Source organism: Chelmon rostratus, chromosome 18 (genome assembly GCF_017976325.1).
Source record: "Chelmon rostratus isolate fCheRos1 chromosome 18, fCheRos1.pri, whole genome shotgun sequence".
NCBI lineage: Eukaryota > Metazoa > Chordata > Actinopteri > Chaetodontiformes > Chaetodontidae > Chelmon > Chelmon rostratus.
The window spans coordinates 14,572,415-14,592,142 of record NC_055675.1 but is presented as its reverse complement, the minus strand read 5'-3'; the positions used below and the strand labels follow the sequence as shown (position 1 = coordinate 14,592,142).

Here is a 19,728-nt window from a genome sequence, read left to right as displayed (position 1 = left end):
CCGTTCAAAAGAACCAGTTCGTTCGTGAACGTCACAACACTACTTTGTTGTGATTGGAACAGCTATGGAAGTTAATGCTTACTCAGTGAAAAAGAGAATAATCTGCCATTATTTTATTGTTCACTTTATCATGAGATTTTCCTACTGAAATATGTTTTGATCTTACTTACCCAGCAGGGGAGACCCCTTGACTTGTGTAGGAGGTTGTTTTAGATGTGTGTGGGGTACAACTGCAGTGCTTCACAGGCTAGTGAACTGTCCTGGCATCTATCCTGGTCAGTTGCTTCTCATCTTAACAGTTCTGGACAAGAAATACATTGAGACAATGGCATCAGCTGGCTCTCCAATAAATGCAGTCTGAGACTTGGGATTGACTACAGTTTAGCTGCAGTATTATCCAGAAGGCACTATTTTTTGTACCCAGGTTTAGGTTTCTTTTTGCCCATTCCTTTTTCAGTGACCAGCATCTGCATGATTTGACCTTGTGTTTTGTTCATCAGAGATTAGCCAAGGCAAGGCAATAGAGCATACAGTGTCATTGAAACATTCATAGATGTCATAACAAGCAGTTGTCACTGTCATAATAGACAAGACAGAAATCAATTCAGCTCATGTTAATACAGGTATGACATGATCCTGATTGTACATGCTGCTTGTAAGAGATCCTGTCCCGCAGAACCGAGGCTTCCTGTACTGAGATGAATTTCTTTCATAGGATTTTCAATATTTAAATGTTGGTCATTTCATATGAGATCAGAGCCCATTTAATACCTGGTTTCGGTTGTAAGCCTCTGCCTCAAACACACATTCTCTCACCTTATTCCCTCCCAGCCCTGTGCCTGAGTTAGTCATGTCTGATAAAAACATTACAAAAAGAAGTAGAAAACCTTCAATAAGAAAATATCAACTTTATTAATCCCCAGCTGGGAAAATATGGTGTTCCAGGCCACAGCAATAAAAATAGCAAATAGCAAAGGCAATGGAAAATAAAAAATGCAGAACACAATTAGAAGTTGACTATATATATGTACATTTTATACAAAAGACTATAGAAAAAATATTGCCAATGGAAAGTACTTGAGAAATATTGAAAAATTGCACAGGGATTGAAACAAAAATTGCATGTGGTTATGGATAAATTAAGTGTTTGCTCTATAGCACAGTATATATATATGTGTGTGTGTGTGTGTGTGTCACAGTGGAAATAAAAAATATATGCATTGTGTAGTAGTACTTAAGGAAAAATGAATGTAATATTGCACAGGTTATAGCATGTATGAGATAGAGGAATGTTTTACATTAGTGCAAAGAAAAACAGTATGTGTGATCACAGTGCTACATTATACAATGCCTGAGATGCATAGTATGATGGCTGATGGAATGAAGGACCTGCGGTAGTGTTCCTTCTTGCAGAGTGGTTTTAGCAGTCTGTTGCTGAAGGAGCTGCTGAGGGTCACCACAGTGTCATGCAGGGGGTGAGAGGGGTTGTCAGTGATAAATGTCAGCTTGGTTGGGGGCAGTCCAGGACAGAGCCAGCTCTCCTGACCAGTCTGTTCAGTCTCAGTCTGTCCCTCTCAGAGCTTCTACAGCCCCAGCGGATCACTGCATAGAAGATTGGAGGTGCAACCATAGAATCATAAAATGTTTTTAACAGCGTCCTACATACTCCAAAAGACCCCAGTCTTTTCAGCAAATGGAGACGACTTTGGCCCTTCCTTTACAGGGCATCTGTTTTGATGGTCCAGTCCAGTTTTTCTTTTGTTGAGGTGCACACCCAGGTATTTGTACTCCCCCACGATGTCAGTGTCCGAACCCTGGATGCTCACTGGTGTGATCTGTGACCCTTTCCTGCGTAAGTCTATCACTATATCACCTTTTGGTGACGACTTCCCTGTATTCCAGCTCATTCCCCTATGATACATGTCCAACGATGGCTCTATCATCTGAGAACTTCTGGATGTGGCAGCTGTCCGTGTTATGTCTGAAGTCAGATGTGTGATGTGTGAAGAGAAAAGGAGAGAGCACAGTACCCCGTGGATCCCCAGTGCTGCAAATTACCACATTCAACACACAGTCCCAAAGCCACACATACTGTGGTCTGTCCGCAAGGTAGTCGATGGTCCACTCAGCCAGGTGGCAGTCGACTCCAGCTTCCCCCTCACAGTGATGGTTGGATTGTGTTGAAAGCACTGAAGAAGTCAAAAAACATGACCCTCACTGGGTGCATCTCATTTCTTAAAATTGTCGTGTCCTCGCTCCTCAATCCACGCTCGAACTGGAAGTACTTCTGGTCCCCCATCTTGCCGGCCGTGACAAAGTGCATATTGCAGCTCTGAGGATCGAGGAGGGATCTCAGAGGAGCCATGAGCAAGGATACATGAGTGCATCCTTCCCGGAAGTCTTTCAACTGAACGGTATGAAGACTCCTCCCCCACAGCTGTCACGTTTGAACGAGGTGGAGGAGAAAGTGCGCTAGTGTTAGTATTCTGCAATGAATGGCTGTAATTCAGACGCGCCTAACTGAACGTTACGTTCTCCAAGGAGCGATAATACAAGAATATGAGGATCCGTCATGTTTCAATGAAGTAAGGGACAATGTATAGTGAGCAGGGACCATAGGAACCTGCTCACTATACATTATCCCGCTTAGAACTCTGCTTACTACTAAAGCATTCAATAATTTAACACAAAAGAGTGATTAAAACATATTTTCTTGATCTAAAATGAGCCTACTCTGTCTGTCACCACTCTCACTGTGCAGCGGCTCTGAAAGTAAACACGTTCGTTGCGTAGCAACCGCCTCTCACTGTGCGCAGGCCGGTAGGCAGGAAAACGTATTTCTTTACAGATATTCAGAGAAATCATGTCAAATGTGGAGAGGTGACGGGATATCCCAGACCTGAGAGAGACGTAGCTGGAGACAGAGTTTGGTTTACCGCTGTTATTTTGTACTGATGGATAAAAGTCCCATAGCAGCTGATTTCTGCGTTCAGCGTCATACATTAAAACATATGTCTCCAGTTTTGTCCCCAATAAGCAGTCTTCTATCTACAACGAAATCTCACTAACTAACACTAACACACCGGCCTCTCGCCAATTGTTCTGGGTGTTATCTGAGTAAAATAATGTGTTTCGTGGTTTGTAGGTTTGCCTTCACTGACAGCTCTGAAATGTGTCTCATTGAACAGGGAAAGAAGACGCAGCGAGGCTGATAAAGTTCAGGTCAGAAAATGACCACCTGTTCACCGGGAAGAGGCGTCCAGCCAAGAATGAACTCATTAATTCTTGTGTGCGTTAATAAAAGTGTTTCATACTTATTTGCTAGTGCTGGAGACTTTTTTAAATAATGTAATAAAGCAAAATGAACAGAAACTGACATTGCTAACCTGGTCATGGACAGAATTGCTTATGTTGCAGGTGATTTCAGTACCTCACTAGATAAAGCCAGTAATGTGCTACCACACAAATCCAAAAAATTGGTCTTGTAGACTTACAGGGCATCAAACAAAAAGGAACCTGTCTCTGCCACATACCTTCTACCTCTGCCTAATCTCCAGTATCTCTCCCTCCCTGTGTTTCTGTGTGGCGAATGATTGTCTGAGTGGAGACAGGTAGACTCTCCACACTCTCCAGCTGCATCCTGTCCTAATCAAGACTCCTTAAAAGACTCAGCCCTGCAGCATGACCCTGCCAGATTGTCATAGCTCCTCATTGCTTATGCATTTCAGCCTTCTGTAGTTGATTTTGGCTCATAGCCCATTTTACCGTACCTAATCCTGTTTCTCCTCTCCCTGCAGTTCCATTTGCTCTGCACCGGCCCTGTCTCCTGCCCGCCTCAGCTACTCACTCTCTGGACCCTCTGCTCAACTCATCCCCAGCTTTCCATCTTCTCAACACAAGGGGAGCCATCAGCCCAGTCCTCCATGTTTCCAGTCATCCCTTCTGCCCATCTCCCCTCTAGTCAAATCCTATCCCTTTCTCCCCTCCAAAAAATTATGCTCTTACATTTCAAACTCCAGTCTCCTTGCCGCTCTATGTCTTGTATTCTGGGTTCACCATCTCAGCGGAACAGTACAGTCTGGCCATGACGGTGGACACAGAGGGGCTTTAGAAAACCTGACCCAATAAGGCATTATTATACAGCACAACCAGGCCCTGAAGAACATCATATGTTGCCTTGAAGACTTTTCTGCCAACATGAATAATATTCGATGCCAGTTACCTTCTTTGGCTCCTTCACTAGCTCCTAGCCCAGCATTGAGCAACCCCCTCCACTCACCATGGGCCCTTTCTTCCCACATGGGAACTGTATGACTGCAGTCTGGGTTCCTGTCCTGCCTACCTAGTTAAGAGACATATGCCTTGGATCATTCCCACATTAAACCTCTGAGTTGTTCCAATCAGAGCTCATGCAGTTAGGTCGAGCCTGTTTAACTCCTGAGGAAAGAGCTTGCCGCATTAATTCCAATTTGATGCCACCCTCATGTAACGCTCCCAGTCAATGCCCTTCTCTGTAATTATTGATTCTGGAGCTGATAAAAGTTTAATTGATAGGCAGTTTGCCTTGCAAATGGAAATCAAACTAAGCCCCCTCAATTTTCCACCCAGAAGCCAAAACTATCAGTGGTTTGCTGTGAGCCTGGGTGAATCAAAAGGCATTTCTAGTGACCCTTTTGCCAGTCAATACGCAGTCTCAGAGTGCCGTCTTTCTAATCAACATTTAATAACGAACCCACCAGGGAAGATGAGAGTTGGATGATTCCAACAATGAACAGACGGGGACTCCCGTTCCATTCCATTTTTTTATGATTACAAGATGACATGAAATAAATATGGGCAGAGAATTGCGTGTCTTGCTGAAGAAACAGTATGTCATCATCTATGGGAGTGCACTTTTGCTATGTTTGCGTGGGAAATGCTTAATCACTGTTTTATCTGTCTTGGTTCAATTACAAATCAATAATACATTTTAGTATGAAACATTTCAACAAGAAACACCTGCTGCCTTTGGTAACAAACTAAAATTGTGGGTGAAAAAAATTAGGAGGGGGAGGAGAGCATCATCATCATTTTTTAGATTCTTTTAATGTGACTGTGTAAATAAGTAAAAGAATAACTATCAAACTATTGTGTTTTCCTGGGAATTATTTGAAATTGCATTGTGTAGGGAGAAATCATTTCCATTAAACATAACTGATGTTAAATTACTTATACAATTTCTAGTTAATTTGAATTAATCTAATTCTGTTCTTGTTGCACTTTCTCCTCCAGCATGGTCATTCTCAACTTGAGGTTTAATGCCAAGTCTCTCCAAGACCAATTTTGTAGCTGAACTGTGTACCCATTAAAACTATATTCTTTTCAATTCTATTTAATTTCAGCCATGATTTACATACTTAAAAATACTATATGAGATGGCATGTTGATGTCTAAAATAGTGAGAAATTATTCCTTAACCCCTGACATATCAGTTGAATTTTTATCATTCTATGGCCTACTCAACTTTTACTCGTACCCATTGTCATTTGTGCATTTCCCTTCAAAAAATGTCCTTTATGATAGGTGATACGGCACAGTTTCAGTGCAGGAAATCATTGACTGATATATCAACTGGATTTGTGTGATTTCCCAGACTCCCAGTTGAACCATATTCCTGCTTTCTCCCTGCTTAATAACTCAGATGATGAGGCAATATATGGGTAAGCATTTGTTTACTTAATTGCTTTTGTGAATTCTTAGTCCTTGTTTGGGAGGTAGCATTCAGTGTGATCTTTTGTTGAACAACTGATAAGGTCACATTTTATTTTGTATCTGTGTAAAGGACTGATTATGAAGCTAAAACATGCAATTAAAGGACCCGCTAAGTAGCACGATATAACAAAGTATTTTGTAAAGAAGGAGTACTAGCACTGGTAATACAAGTTGTTACACATATTGTTGATTGAATGTACTTTATGGTCTTTTTTCCCAAGCTTTCAGCCTCATTGAAAACAAAGGAAACAAACATATGAGGTTGTTGTGGGTTGCTTTATGAAGTAAAAGCTGCACATGTTGCAGTGTATGTCACATGTAAATAAAGCAAATTATTTCCAGCATAGTATTGTTTTAATCAATTGCACTAAATAGAAAAAATATAGCAAAAAATGACCACCCTAAAAAAATAAATCCTATACTTTTCAAACCCTTCAGGTACATTACAGTTGGTTCAGATGGCCAGCCCAAAGACACTGACAATACAGTACATGGACTTGTTCTCCCATCTCACTGCACAGCTTCCTGTGGGGGGGAATACACAGCAAGTTTAGTGACAATACCACCTTCATATTTACACATATAATGTCAGGGACCAGTTTCTATCAGCTGACCACTCAAAAGCTCAACTGCAGCATTTCGAAGATAGCTTCTTAGCTCAAGAATGCACTGAGAAAATATTACTTTTCAAATTCACATCTCTACCGCTTGGGCACTTGCTGCCTGTCATGCAAAACAGGTCTTTTATTTTACCATCAGTAGAGTTGTCCCAAAAGCATGTGCTGGCTGTTTGCAGACCTGCTCCATTTTTCTGCATGATGATACAGGTTACTGTGAGAAAACACAAACAGGCATCTTTTAATACTAAGCCTAAGAACCATGAGAATTTTTTTAATGTAATATCACTGAGGCAGCAGTGCATATACCAATATATTTAAAAGGCTTCCCCAGCTTGCTGAGTTGACTGAGGCACTGCTCCACAACACTGGTTGTCCACTGGTTCACTCTGCTGTGCTGGTAGGCATTTCCTCCTATGGCTGCTTCTACTGACTGCAAAGACAATTTTGTGCTCACATGAGAACTGATCAACGCATAAAATTACATCTATACCTTTTAATAGCCTTAAACTGATACTGTAACAGTCACTATATGTTAGAATTTCATGACTTTGTGATATAAGGCGCTGTAATAGACACGTACAGTGTAAATTCTTTTGAGTGCACATATGGACAGTGCCTAGCAACCTTTAGTATCCTTAGCAACCAAAAGGCTCGCTAGACACAGAGTTGCTAACTGGCGGTGAGAAGAGAAAATCTAAACTTTGTGGATAAACCGAAAGACATAGAAACTGTCTTTTGCTTACCTCTTTAATTATTTTGGTCACTTCTTCAACGGCGAACACGGTCTGTTTAATGAGAGACAAAACAGGGCAGTTTAAGATAGTGTGGCTGTTCGCCTTCTAACGTTACTTTCTGGCCAAATGTAACTTTCATGTCAGTTACACGATAGACTTTTCTGGTGAATCAAGCGTACGGACTATTTTTAGGTGATAAATATATATGCAATAACTAGTTTCAAATGATTTAACGCACCTCCTCGTCCGTCTGATACTCATCCATGGCTCCTGCCCCTGATGTCACGTGAACCAGTTTGCCGACAAATATGTTTTCCGGTAGCCTTACTTCAGAATAAGAGTGGTCTTTTCAAAACTAGAGCACTCGGGGACCAAGTGAACATTTCTGAGAAGAAGAATGAAATAATTCAGGGGAAAAGTCTAAATTGAATTACCGCTCGACTCATCGATGCACGAAGTAAACTACGCCTGCTTATTGTAAAGCAGCTGTTCACCAAATTCTATACACAAACGTATAAAATCTAGTTAAAATCATGCAGTAATGTAACAATGAGCTGAACATTGAATCCATAAAATGTTTAAATCATGTCAAGATACCAAAGCTACTTTGACGGTGGGCAGCCTTTTATAAAATTTGCTTGTAAAACTAAACAAAAACCAGTTTTGTTTTTTGGTATTTTCGATTTAAGAAATTATTTACACGGTTATAATTTTTTCCATGAACCAATTTGCATATGATCAAGTAATTGATAAATTATTCCATTTAGAAATAAAGACAACAACATTATAAAAATGTGCGAGACAAACCAACTGTTTATTTGGAGCCGAACAATGTGTTGAGCCTTCTTCATTGTGCCAGCTATCCCACTTCCGCCAAAACATGCAGTAGCAAACTCTGTTTGGCTATCTAACTTCATGTCACATTGATTGCGCTGCAGCATCGCACGCACTCTCTAACAACAGTGGCTCGAATTCTATTTTATCTCAATTGCCATTAAACTGTAGCTGTCATGGATTTCACAAGTTGATTACAAAATGCTTTAACAGGGAAACAACATCCCCCTGCTGGTAATTTGGAGTAAAAGTTTTATTTCATGTTGCGTAACACTGACGCAGGTGTCTCACCCACTGACTTTCAGTAAGGAACCGTCGCCTGTGCAGGCCGACGAGATTACGGTGTCAGGTAGGTTAATGCTTTTACAAACCACCTCTTTTAAGACAGCGTCTTGTTTATGGGTCCCCTTCGTCTCTTGGCTCTACTTTTCGTATTCGAGCGAACGTTACAGCGTTTGCTTGTCGTAAAAATATTTTAGCCAAGAGGTTATCGTTATGTTGCTAATGTAACCACTACGCTATGCTAACTGATATGCTAATGTTAGCTAAAGCTGTATGGTGTGGCCCGGCTACTTGATATGTTAGCTAAATTTGAAAGGTGTTAGATGTGTAAGTGGGAGTAAAAATATATACCCCTTATGTTGCAACACACTGCGTTGTCGAAAGTCGTTCAGCTTTAACGTTAGTGCTAACTAACTCACTAGCTAATTTGCCCTTGGAGGAAGCGCCCACCTCGACCACCGTTAACGAACATAGCGGTAGGCGACTTATATGAGTGAAAAGTATTCACTAATAATATTCTTTCCTCACGTCATTGCTGTTAACTGAAGCTAAATGTGAAGCGTTGGGGTTTCTCCTGAAGTACAGTGCGCTTTTTATTTTTTGCTGCGTCAGAGAGCGCAGTTTTGAAGTTCGCAGTCAAGTTGAAGTTGCGTCAAAAGTCAAAATTAGTTGGAACTTGTGTTGTCGTTGCATATTTGCTCTCACAATTAGATATATTTTTTAATTCAGTACAAATTGAGCGGCTGCTTAAACTTTAATCTCATTTTTGAATACCGTTTTTACTTGTCAACTTGGACACAGCGAGCAATTGTTGACATTACAACTTTTATTTTGAAAGCAAAGATAGCGGAAGTTGTTCCGAAGATGTACTTTGGCGGATGGCGTACCCCGCTGTGATATTTTGTATTTTACACATTTGCTCAGATTGTCATGGGCACTAACGTTGAATTTCCAATATTGAAATGTGCACATCAGCCCAACAATGCAAAGTATTTGGCTTTCTTTCGGGCGGCTGTAGTTTCAACCTGAATGTAGTTTTCAGCATAGTTCCCCTCACTAGAGGAAGACGGAGCTCACTGTATCGTTGTGAAAGCGGTCGCTCTCTGTTACATCCATGTATGTTGTTAATTCTCATCCAGACACACGCTCATGCCGTTTGAAATAGTTGCACTTAATCTCAACAATGTAATGTACCTGAATAAACAGACAGTACAGCAACAAATACGATTTTAAGATTCGCCTCCTTGGTGATGGCGTATTGGGCAGAAGCACGTCGCGTGACTAGACATAGCATTAATCTGCCCTCACTATCATAATGTTCCGCCAGTAAAATGCGCAGTCGTATGTGGCTTTGCATGCCGATTACTCGACGAAGATCAAACGAAACTTTTAGATTGTGTTGGGGATATTGTTGTTGATCCTGTTGTTTTTGTTGAGTTTTTCATTAGTCTTTGAAATTATGTTCAACCATAAGTGAGAGTCATGGTGAGAAGAATGACTATCCCCCTTCACGCTCTTCTCGGTATCGCTTCTCGGCCTTTTGGCTAAGATCAAGTGTAGTATCTGTTCTTATCAGTTTAATATCTGATACGTCCTCTACCCGGGGACCATATATTAAATTGATTTTTGGAACAGGGAGATGGAATAGGGGCTTGCCCCGTCCACTCCACGCATCAACCTGGTATTGCATTACCTCCAGGAATGGTGCACTCCTCCTTTGATGTTAAAAGATAATGGTGTGCAGTTTCAGAATGAGTTGAAGTAATAGGATCATGAACTATGTACAGTAAAAATCTGAAGACACTCATATAAGTCCAATTTCTGACTGCATAATGGGATACAGTGTGGTTTCAATGATGTCTGACACACTGTGTGTGTGTCTGCGTTTTGTTTCATTCAAATATTTTCTTGCTGTTAACCTTAAACAGAAAAACAATATTTTTTAGAGATCGACCGATATGGGTTTTCAGGACCAATATTGATTCTTAGTAGTTAAGGAGGCCAGTAACCAATATTTGGAGCCAATATTCATTTTCAGTGAAAGTTTAAAAATTGACGTTAAAATGTTGAATAATACAAACAATTAACTTCTTTTAAATGCCTAAATGCAAATTTCATTGACATGTCATGCTCAACGACAATAAAGAAATCTTGAATCTAAAGCATGTTTATTTAATGAAACAAATAGCTCCAGTAGTGCATAGAGTTCCTAGACTCAGAAACAGCTACCTGAAATGTTTTCACAGTTAATCAAGTGACATTTCAGTATAACTGAAATGACTTTGTTTTAAGTTCAAACACAACAAAAAGTACATGGCCTGTAAGCATACACACAGTGAAAAAAGTGAAAATTTGTGAAATAGGACTATAAAGAACAAACTATATGTAATAAAATATCAAAATAGCAAGCAGTAAAAAATTATATACATAATATTAAAATATCAAAAGTAGCAAACAGTAGTGATAAGAAGCATTGTACAAAAGAGTTTTTTTTTTTTTTAAGCTGTTATTGTACAGTGCAATGGCATGTGGCAGGAAAGATTTCCTGTATCTGTCCCTTCGACAGCGGAGCTGTAGCAGCCTTTGGGAGAATGTTATGTTAAAAGCTAGTCAGCCTTCATCTTAGTGTACTTCCCTGCAACAAAACAAGTCTGAATTGAATTTCTTACTCTCTCTCACAATCACACACAGGCTATCACAGACTGTTTCTACACTGATATTGATATAGGCAGGATGGATCCATGCTCTCATGTTGTTGACGCCAAATTCTGACCCTACCCTCTGAATGTTGCAGCAGAAATCAAAACTCATCAGACCAGGCAACGTTTTTCCAATCCTCTATTGTCCAATTTTGGTGAGCCTGTGCGAATTGTAGCCTAAGTTTCCTCTTCTTAGCTGACAGGAGTGGCATGCGGTGTGGTCTTGTGCTGCTGTAGCCCATTTGCCTCAAGGTTCAACGTGTTGTGCGTGCAGAGATGCTCTTCTGCATACCTCGGTTGTAACGAGTGGTTATTTGACTTACTGTTGCCTTTTTCCTGTTGGCCATTTTCCTCTGACCTCTGGCATCAACAAGGCGTTTTCGTCCACATAACTGCCGCTCACTAAATATTTTCTCTTTTTCAGACCATTCTCTGTAAATCCTAGAGATGGTTGTGCGTGAAAATCTCAGTAGATCAGCAGTTTCTGAAATACTCAGACCAGCCATCTGGCACCAACAACCATGCCACGTTCAAAGTCACTTAAATCACCTTTCTTCCCCATTCTGATGCTTGGTTTGAACTGCAGGAGATCGTCTTAACCATGTCTACATGCCTAAATGCATTGAGTTGCTGCCATGTGATTGGCTGATTAGAAATTTGTGTTAACGAGCAGTTGGACAGGTGTACCTAATAAAGTGGTTGGTGAGTGTATATATAGATGTACAATCATTTGTGAGTTTGCTACATCTAGTTGAAACTAATACTGTCAATACAACAGCCCTGAAATACATTCTCCTTCATGACGATTATAATGTACAGTTTTCTTTTGAAACTAGGGATGCACGATAATTATCGGGCCGATAACAGGAAATTATGACGTCATTTTGATAAGTCCGATATCATGACGAATAGCCCCGATAACATATATGTTTTTGTCAGCACGGCAGTGCCTCGCTCCCACTATGAGACCGAATGCCTGCAGTGAATGCTGCGTCAAGTGACGTTGGCATAAACAGCAAACAGCATGCCTATGAAAACAGAGTTCAGACTTCTTCAAAGTTTCCGAAGAAGACAGTTTACTGGTTATTCGTAACGATAGATAGATAGATAGATAGATAGACAGACTGACTGACTGACTGACTGACTGACTGACTGACTTACTTACTTACTTACTTCATCCCAAGCTGGGAAATTGCAGTGCAGCTGCAGTGAAAAATTGTGAAATAAGACTATAAAGAACAAACTATACATAATAAAATATCAAAATAGCAAGCAGTAAAAAGATTATATACATAATAATAAAATTGCAAAATAGTAAACAGTAGTAATGAAAAAGTATTGCACAAAAAAGAATATCTACAGCAAATGGCAGTGTGTAGAAAATAAAGTGTACCGTGACTGTATGCATACACACAGTGAAAAAAGTGAAAATTTGTGAAATAGGACTATAAAGAACAAACTATATCTAATAAAATATCAAAAAAGCATCTGTAAAAAAATATATACATAATAATAAAATATCAAAAGTAGTAGACAGTAGTGATGAGAAGTATTGTATTTTTTTAGCTGTTATTGTACAGTGTAATGGCATGTGGCAGGAAAGATTTCTTGTATCTGTCCCTTCGACAGCGGAGCTGTAGCAGCCTGTGGGAGAAGGTGCTCCGCTGTCTGCCCACTGTGTGATGGAGAGGGTGCTGATCATTGTCCATGATGGATAGCAGTTTATTCAGCGTCCTCCTCTCTGCTGCCCCAACATGCAACAGCAAAGAAGATGGCGCTGGCGACCACAGACTGGTAGAAGATCTCCAACATTTTGCTGCACACGTTGAAGGATCTCAGTTTCCACAGGAAGTAGAGTCTGCTCATCCCCTTCTTGTACACAGTATCCGTGTTGGATTTCCAGTCCAGTCTGTTGTCAATCACCACTCCAAGGTATTTGTAGTCCTCCACCTCCTCCACCACCTCCCCTTTGATCCGTAGTGGCTGTGAAGGCGTCTTCTTCCTCCTGAAGTCGATCACCATCTCTCTGGTCTTGCTGATGTTCAGCCTCAGGTGGTTTTGTTCGGACCACTCAACAAAGTTGTCTGTCAGTGTCCTGTACTCCCCCTCCTCTCCGTCTCTTATAAACCCGACAACAGCTGAGTCATCAGAGAACTTCTGCAGGTGACATCACTCAGAGTTGTACTTAAAGTCAGTGGTGTATAAGGTGAAGAGGAAGGGAGAAAGCACAGTCCCCTGTGGAGCTCCTGTATCACTGACTACTACATCAGACAGCCCACTGCCCAGACAGACAAACTGTGGCCGGCCTGTCAAGTAGTCAGTAATCCAGGAGATCACTGCGTCGTTAACACCCATCCCCCGCAGCTTGTCACCCAATAGCAGAGGTTGAATGGTGTTAAGGGCACTGGAGAAATCAAAGAATGTGATCCTTACAGTGCCTCCTCCACCATCAAGATGCATATGGGCTCGTTGCAGCAGGTAAATGACAGAGTCATCGACTCCTAAATGGGGCTGATAGGCAAACTGCAGGGGGTCCAGGAATGTCTTCACCTGGAGAATCAGCTGGGCTAGGACCAGTCTCTCCAGGACTTTCATCACATGGGATGTGAGGGCAACTGGTCTGTAGTCAGCTGGGTCAGATGGCCTCGGCTTCTTGGGGACTGGAACCAGGCAGGACGTCTTCCACAGCTTCGGGACTTTCTCCTGACTCAGGCTCAGGAAAAACACAGAGAAGGGCAGCAAAGTTAAGTCCAGCCATTGTCACAACTCTAACATACAGGTTGTGATTGATCAGAAAAACTGAAAAAAAGAACGAACCGACAAATAAACGAAAACTTAAAAAACACGACGGGAGCTGGTGCTACAGGCTGCCACCTGGGACGGTGCCAAAAGCTCATGTGAATGGTCCAAGAGAGTTCCACGAGGAGGGAGAAATAGCACAAGCTGTAAAACTTAAAACCTAATCAGCCACCTGAAATATAACCACCGCTTTGACAGTGTTTGGAAACCATATGGGGACGCCCGGCCTGCTAAAGACGCTAATGTTAGCAAGCCAGCCGCAAAGAGGCCACCAGGACTTAAGCACATCAGCGAGTCTTTCAAAAACCCAAGAAATTTGCCAAAGTTGACTCATGGGCTAAGGTTATTGAAGATTTAATCATGGATATGATGGCACTTGATTTACTATGGACTGCTCTTTTTCAGTTTGTTTACATAGATAAGCCTAAGTAAGGGATAATGTATCTCCCTTATATCTAATATCTGTGTCCTTAAGTCTCTTGTGTCTTCATATCGCTTCACCTGTTGGTCCAGTGTTGTTCTTAACTTTTCTCGTCTTTTTTGCTGGAGACGTCGTTCTCCAGCCTAGTGTTTGATCCACTCCAAACAAATTAAAAGTAATGTCCGGAAAATGCTCTATATTTTGCCACTCAAATCAGCTGCAGATTTGTTAGTGAGCTTGGTACATTAACGGATTGCCCTTTAGTCTGTGACTGTTAGGAATTCCTGAGTAGGCGGCCGTCTATCGAGAAATAAACACTGCTGAATTTTGGCGATTCACCAATCAGAATTGAGTATTTAAGAGCGCTGTCTTCTAACTTGTGTCAGTTCATTATGCACTGTGCATTATTTTTTGTTGTCATTGAGGAATGCACGTTTTCAGTTTATTTATATAGAAATATTTGAAGATAGATAGATAGATAGATACAGACAGACAGACAGACTTACTGACTCACTCACTCACTCACTCACTCACTCACTTACTCACTTACTTACTCACTTACTTACTTCATTTATCTCCAAGGAGAAAGTTCCAGCAGCCCAAAAAGGTGGACACACAAGGGCATGCAAAATAGTGCAACTTACAAGTGATGAACAACTTTCAAGTACGGATCAACCTTCAAGTAAGGCACAACTTTCAAGTAAGAGGCAAAAATCCAATACAAAATACAAGATACCAATATAAGAAAAAATAGTGAATTAAAAAATAAAGAACTAAGCTATACAGGATAAACATCTGAACCACAGGATAAACATCTGAACTAAACATTCGAGCAGTTAAATATGTGCGCAGTAGTGCAGTTGTGCAAAGTAGCAGTGTGCAATAGTCGGTTTGAGTCCAGCATATGGATGTGTGTGAGATAAAGTGCATGTGTCCATGTGTGGTGTAGGTGTGCAGTGGGTTCTGAGTTGTTGTGTTGGTTATTGTTTTTGTCGCCCTCCCTGAGAGGTGTTGAAGAGCCTCTCCTGCACAGAGCGTCAGTGTTGGCAGTCCAATCCAGTTTCTCATCCAGCTGCACTCCCAGGTATTTGTAGGTGTGAACCACCACCACGCAGTCCCCTTTGATGATGACCGGTTCTGGACACGGCCTGGGTCACCTAAAGTCCACCACCATCTCCCTGGTCTTGGTGGTGTTGAGGAGCAGGTGGTTGGAGTCACACCATGTGATGAAGTCCTGAATCAGTTTCCTGTACTCATCCTCTTGTCCACTCCTGATACAACCCACTATTGCTGTGTCGTCTGCGAACTTCTGTACATGACAGAGCTCTGAGTTGTACTGAAAGTCGGACGTGTACAGGGTGAACAGGACCGGAGAGAGCACAGTTCCCTGCGGTGCTCCTGTGCTGCTGGCCACAGTGTTGGACCTGCAGTCCCCCAGCTTCACATACTGAGGTCTGCCAGTCAGGTAGTCTGTAATCCATGCCACCAGGTGTGTTTCAACTCCCATCTCTGTCAGTTTGTCCCTGAGGAGCAGTGGCTGGATGGTGTTAAAGGCACTGGAGAAGTCCAAGAATGTAATCCTCACAGCACCACTGCCTCTGTCCAGGTGAGAGAGAGATCGGTGTAGCAGGAAGATGATGGCATCCTCCACTCCCGTCTTCTCCCGGAAAGCAAACTGCAGAGGGTCAAGAGCGTGGTGGATCTGTGTCAGGCTCAGATTGAATATGCGCTGAAGGGGGTGTCCCAGCTCCCTCGCACAGGCCTTCAGCAGTCGTGGTGACACTCCGTCTGGGCCTGCGGCCTTGCTGAGGCGCAGCCTCTTCAGCTCACAGCAGACCTGAGCTGCTGTGATTGTCGTGGGAGGTGTTGGGGAGGAGGGGAGATGTCCTCATCTGTGTTGGTGATGGCTGGCGGGAGTAGGAGGGTGGGGGGTGCTGTGCTCAGAGGTGTGAATGGGTTGGGTTGATCAAATCTATTGAAGAAGTGGTTGAGCTGGTTTGCCCTCCCCACATCCCCCTCAGTGTGGGCACCCTTATTGGAGCTGCAGCCAGTGATGGTCTTCATCCCCTCCCACACCTCCCTCATGTTATTGTTCTGCATCCTTACTTCTAATTTCCTTCCATACTGCTCCTTCGCCTCTCTGAGCTGGACTCTGAGTTCCTTCTGTACCCTCTTGATTTCCAGTGTATCACCATCTTTGAAGGCTTTCTTCTTCTGGTTCAGAAGTCCTTTGATGTCACTGGTAATCCAGGGCTTGTTGTTGGCAAAGCAGCGTACAGTTTTTACCGGAACAACAGTGTCAATACAGAAGTTAATATAGTCTGTGGTGCAGTCAACCATCTCCTCTATGTTCACGTTGTGAGACCCCTGCAGTTCTCTATCTTGTGTCAGTGCATTCATTTTCTATGTATATTTATTTTTCGTAAACTTCCTGAATGCGCTTATTCAGTTTGTAATCCTGATGCATGTATTTGCATCAGTTCAAGGGGCCTTTATTTTTTTATATCAGTAAGTAGTGCACCTTATTTAAATTGATGTGAGATATTAAATAGGTTTGTTTGATAGTTTTAAGAAAATGTTTGAGAGGCTTGCCAATAGTTTTTCATTGGAAAAATAAATATCTCTTCATTTAAAGAGTCAAAACTGTTTTTGGTTTTGTTCGTAGGATTGATGTCATGATGTTAGGTATATGCGTGTGTTATCAGTTATCGGTATCGGCCTTTAGGAGCTGAAAGTTATCGGTTATCGGTTTTAAAAAAACAGTTATCGTGCATCCCTATTTGAAACACTATTGGATAGATGTTGATTCAACTGTGTCATCATTATGTTAGCTGCAGTTTGCGGTGCTGTTACACTGTACGACAGAGCATATTAAAAAGTCCTGTGTTGCAGACCAACAAGCATTGTTCACACTCCACCAACAGATGGCAGTAGCAGGAATGTCATTTTCCCACCAACAGCCAACAAAGAAACAGGAAGTGGCCGTGATGTGAGGAGAAAAAAGTGTAATTTGTGCGTTTTTCTTCTCTTTTGTGAATTTTGATTGTGGCTCAAATAGCCTTTGATTGTAGTATGATTAATTTCGGCTCACTTGAATTTGCTTTTTGAGCTGTTCCTCAGTTGTTGGAGCTAAAATAGATGCAGCTGGTAATTTTAGGTTAGCTTTTGCTGTGGGAGCATTGCAGTGAGGGCAAATATATCCATCAGTTGTCAAATAAATTGTGAATAATTTTTGTCAGTCTCAGGACCACATGTTACTTCTGCATTAAATCCCTACAGATATGCACACCCTTCTATAACCTCTGGTCTTGTTCGTTTCTAGATTGTCAGCACCATGAGTGTGGATGGTACGTGTGTGAAAGACTAGCTTGTCTCGGCTGTGTACAACTCATACTTACCTGGCAGGGGAGATACCATGATCAAGAAGGTGGTTCACCCAGGGTGAGGCTCAGCCATTGCACTCCGGTTGTGCTGACCCCTGCGAATTCCCCAAATGTGGGAATCTCGACTGCATAATTTCTGGTAGTGGGGGACTGCGTTCGCGCTCTCCCCTGGTAAATTGTGAAATGTAAATCTGGATAAGTATTTATGCTGAAGTATTTGAGGATGTATTCTGATACATGAGAACTATGCTCCTCTGGCTCTTTCGAAGCTGTATGAATCTCAATAGTAGTAGGAATCAATTCCATCAATTATGTGTGTCAGTATTTAAGACATATTTCGGTAGGTTTAGATTCGGTAAATCATGTTCTGATGAATGTGAAATCAGTCACGTCGTCTTTTGGTTGGGAGTCGAACAGCTATCGAAGTGTACTCTCAATAAAGACGAGAAGAACCTGCCAATATTTTATTGTTCACTTTATCACCAGATTTTCTTCCTGACATGTGTTTTCAAATCACCTGAAGTTCAACAATCCACCAATTAAATCAGCAAATGAATGAATTGTGTAGTACAGAGTTAAACATTAGAAAATTCTGTGTGCACTTTTGTATAACTACTTAAATTGTTTGAAGTTTGACAAAGACAGCAAAACGATCTGTGGGTTTCTCTCATTTCAGTTAGGCTGACTTCTCTCTGTGTCTCTTGAAAGAGATGTAGTTGAAGAGTGAAATGAATCTGGTGTTGAGTCCTTCATTGCTCTGGAGTTTCACTCATTCCCCAATAGTGAAAATCCTGACTGCAAAGTCTTCTCTAGTGTGGTTTGTCTGCACTTTATTTCAGTTATCTCACTTCTTGCTGTTAGCCATATACAGAGAAACATATAGAATGTAATTGAGTATATATTGAGAAGCAATATTTTATGAGTTTATTAGGTTCATCTATCTCAAAGAAGTGCTGTTTAGAACGACATTCCTTCAATAAATCCTCCCGTTATGAAGGTTATGTTTGGTTTTTGTTGAAACAGTTTGGGAGAGGTGTTGATTCAGCTGCATGATCATTTTGTGTGCTGCAGTTTGTTGTGCTCTTGAACTGTTTCCTGTAGCATAAGGTGAATTAAAAATACCAACAAACGTTGTTCACACTCCACATGAGAAGTGGCAGTAGCAGTAATGTCAGTTTCGCAGCAAACAAAGAAACAGGAAGTGGCCGTAATTGGGGCGGGTGGGGGGTTGTGTTATATGTCAGTGTTTAATGTCAGTCATACAATTTAACTGAACAGACAAAACAATTCTACCCCCAAATTGGATTTTAAGATGGTTCTTCGTAGTGAAGGCTTATTGGTCGTAAGCACATCATGTGACCAGAAGTACTCTTAATCATTATTCGTTATCATACTATTCCCTGACTAAATTGTGCGATCTAATGTGTTATTGGGTTCCGATTAGTCATAAAAGGTCAAATTACACTTGTATACTTTGTTGATGTTTTTTTTAAGATATTGAAATTATGTTCAACCATAAGTGAGAGTCATGGTGAGAAGAATGACTATCCCACTTCACGCATTTGTTAGTATCGCTTCTCGGCCTTTTGGCTAAGATCAAGTGTAGTATCTGTTCTTATCAGTTTAATATCTGATACGTCCCCTATCTGGGGACCATTTATTAAATTGATTTTTGGAACAGGGAGCTGGAATAGGGGCTTGCTCCGTCCACTCCACGCATCAACCTGGTATTGCAATACTTCCAGGAATGGTGTATCCATTACTTAATGTTAAATGCAATTTACTGTTGGTACCTTCATAATAACATTATGCTTAGTTTGTATGCGTTGATGTGTTAGTTTGACTTGTGTTGCATCCTTTTGCAAAATTGTTCAAAAGTGTAGCTGTTTAGCAATTCAGAGATTGCATTGGGAAATGTGATGCTTACCAAGCTTTTTTCCACATTAGCTGAAAATGTGAAAAGATCCATACAATAAATAAAAAAAAAATCCTCACTGCATGATATTCTCTAATGTGGTGACACACTGTGTGTGGGTGTGTGTGTTTGTGCATGCGTGCGTGCACATATGTGTGTCTGCATTTTTTTTTTCATTTTTTTTTTCTTCCTGTGTTAGCCTTCACAGAAAAACATGAATACATGAAAATCCTCACTGCATGATTTTCTCTAATGTGGTGACATACTGGGTGTGTGTGTGCGCGCGCATG

General features: G+C 41.3%; 1 protein-coding gene and 3 non-coding genes across 5 annotated transcripts; 3 read left to right on the top strand and 1 right to left on the bottom strand.

Annotated features, from left to right (window-relative positions):
• Window positions 1–5,413: 5,413 nt before the first annotated feature.
• On the bottom strand, window positions 5,414–7,391 carry dynlt1b (dynein light chain Tctex-type 1b). Of its 2 annotated transcripts, XM_041958812.1 has the most exons (5): window positions 7,344–7,391; window positions 7,115–7,156; window positions 6,678–6,801; window positions 6,505–6,582; window positions 5,414–6,276 (listed from the first exon to the last, which is right to left on the bottom strand). In XM_041958812.1, the coding sequence occupies exons 1-5, from the start codon at window positions 7,368–7,370 to the stop codon at window positions 6,206–6,208; spliced, it is 342 nt and encodes a 113-aa protein (XP_041814746.1). In that variant the 5' UTR covers window positions 7,371–7,391; the 3' UTR covers window positions 5,414–6,205. The 2 variants fall into 2 exon arrangements, with proteins under 2 accessions (XP_041814746.1, XP_041814747.1); XM_041958813.1 differs by lacking the exon at window positions 5,414–6,276 and having other exon boundaries at window positions 6,507–6,562.
• Window positions 7,392–9,745: 2,354 nt separating this feature from the next.
• Window positions 9,746–9,936, top strand: LOC121622533. The gene has a single exon (XR_006007723.1). It is a non-coding gene; the product is annotated as a U2 spliceosomal RNA (small nuclear RNA).
• A 7,594-nt stretch (window positions 9,937–17,530) lies between these two features.
• On the top strand, window positions 17,531–17,694 carry LOC121622524. Its single transcript, XR_006007714.1, has one exon. It is a non-coding gene; the product is annotated as a U1 spliceosomal RNA (small nuclear RNA).
• Window positions 17,695–19,093: 1,399 nt separating this feature from the next.
• On the top strand, window positions 19,094–19,284 carry LOC121622534. The gene has a single exon (XR_006007724.1). It is a non-coding gene; the product is annotated as a U2 spliceosomal RNA (small nuclear RNA).
• The last annotated feature ends 444 nt before the right edge of the window (window positions 19,285–19,728 follow it).

What these genes read in the sequence shown, in the direction of transcription:
- dynlt1b (XM_041958812.1), bottom strand. Translation starts at nt 7,370, where the DNA reads ATGGATGAGTATCAGACGGACGAGGAG. An exon ending in TGACCAAAATAATTAAAGAG is followed by an intron (nt 6,802 to 7,114) that starts GTAAGCAAAAGA and finishes TTGTCTTTGCAG; the next exon opens with TCAGTAGAAGCAGCCATAGG. An exon ending in GAAGCCTTTTAAATATATTG is followed by an intron (nt 6,583 to 6,677) that starts GTATATGCACTG and finishes GTTTTCTCACAG; the next exon opens with TAACCTGTATCATCATGCAG.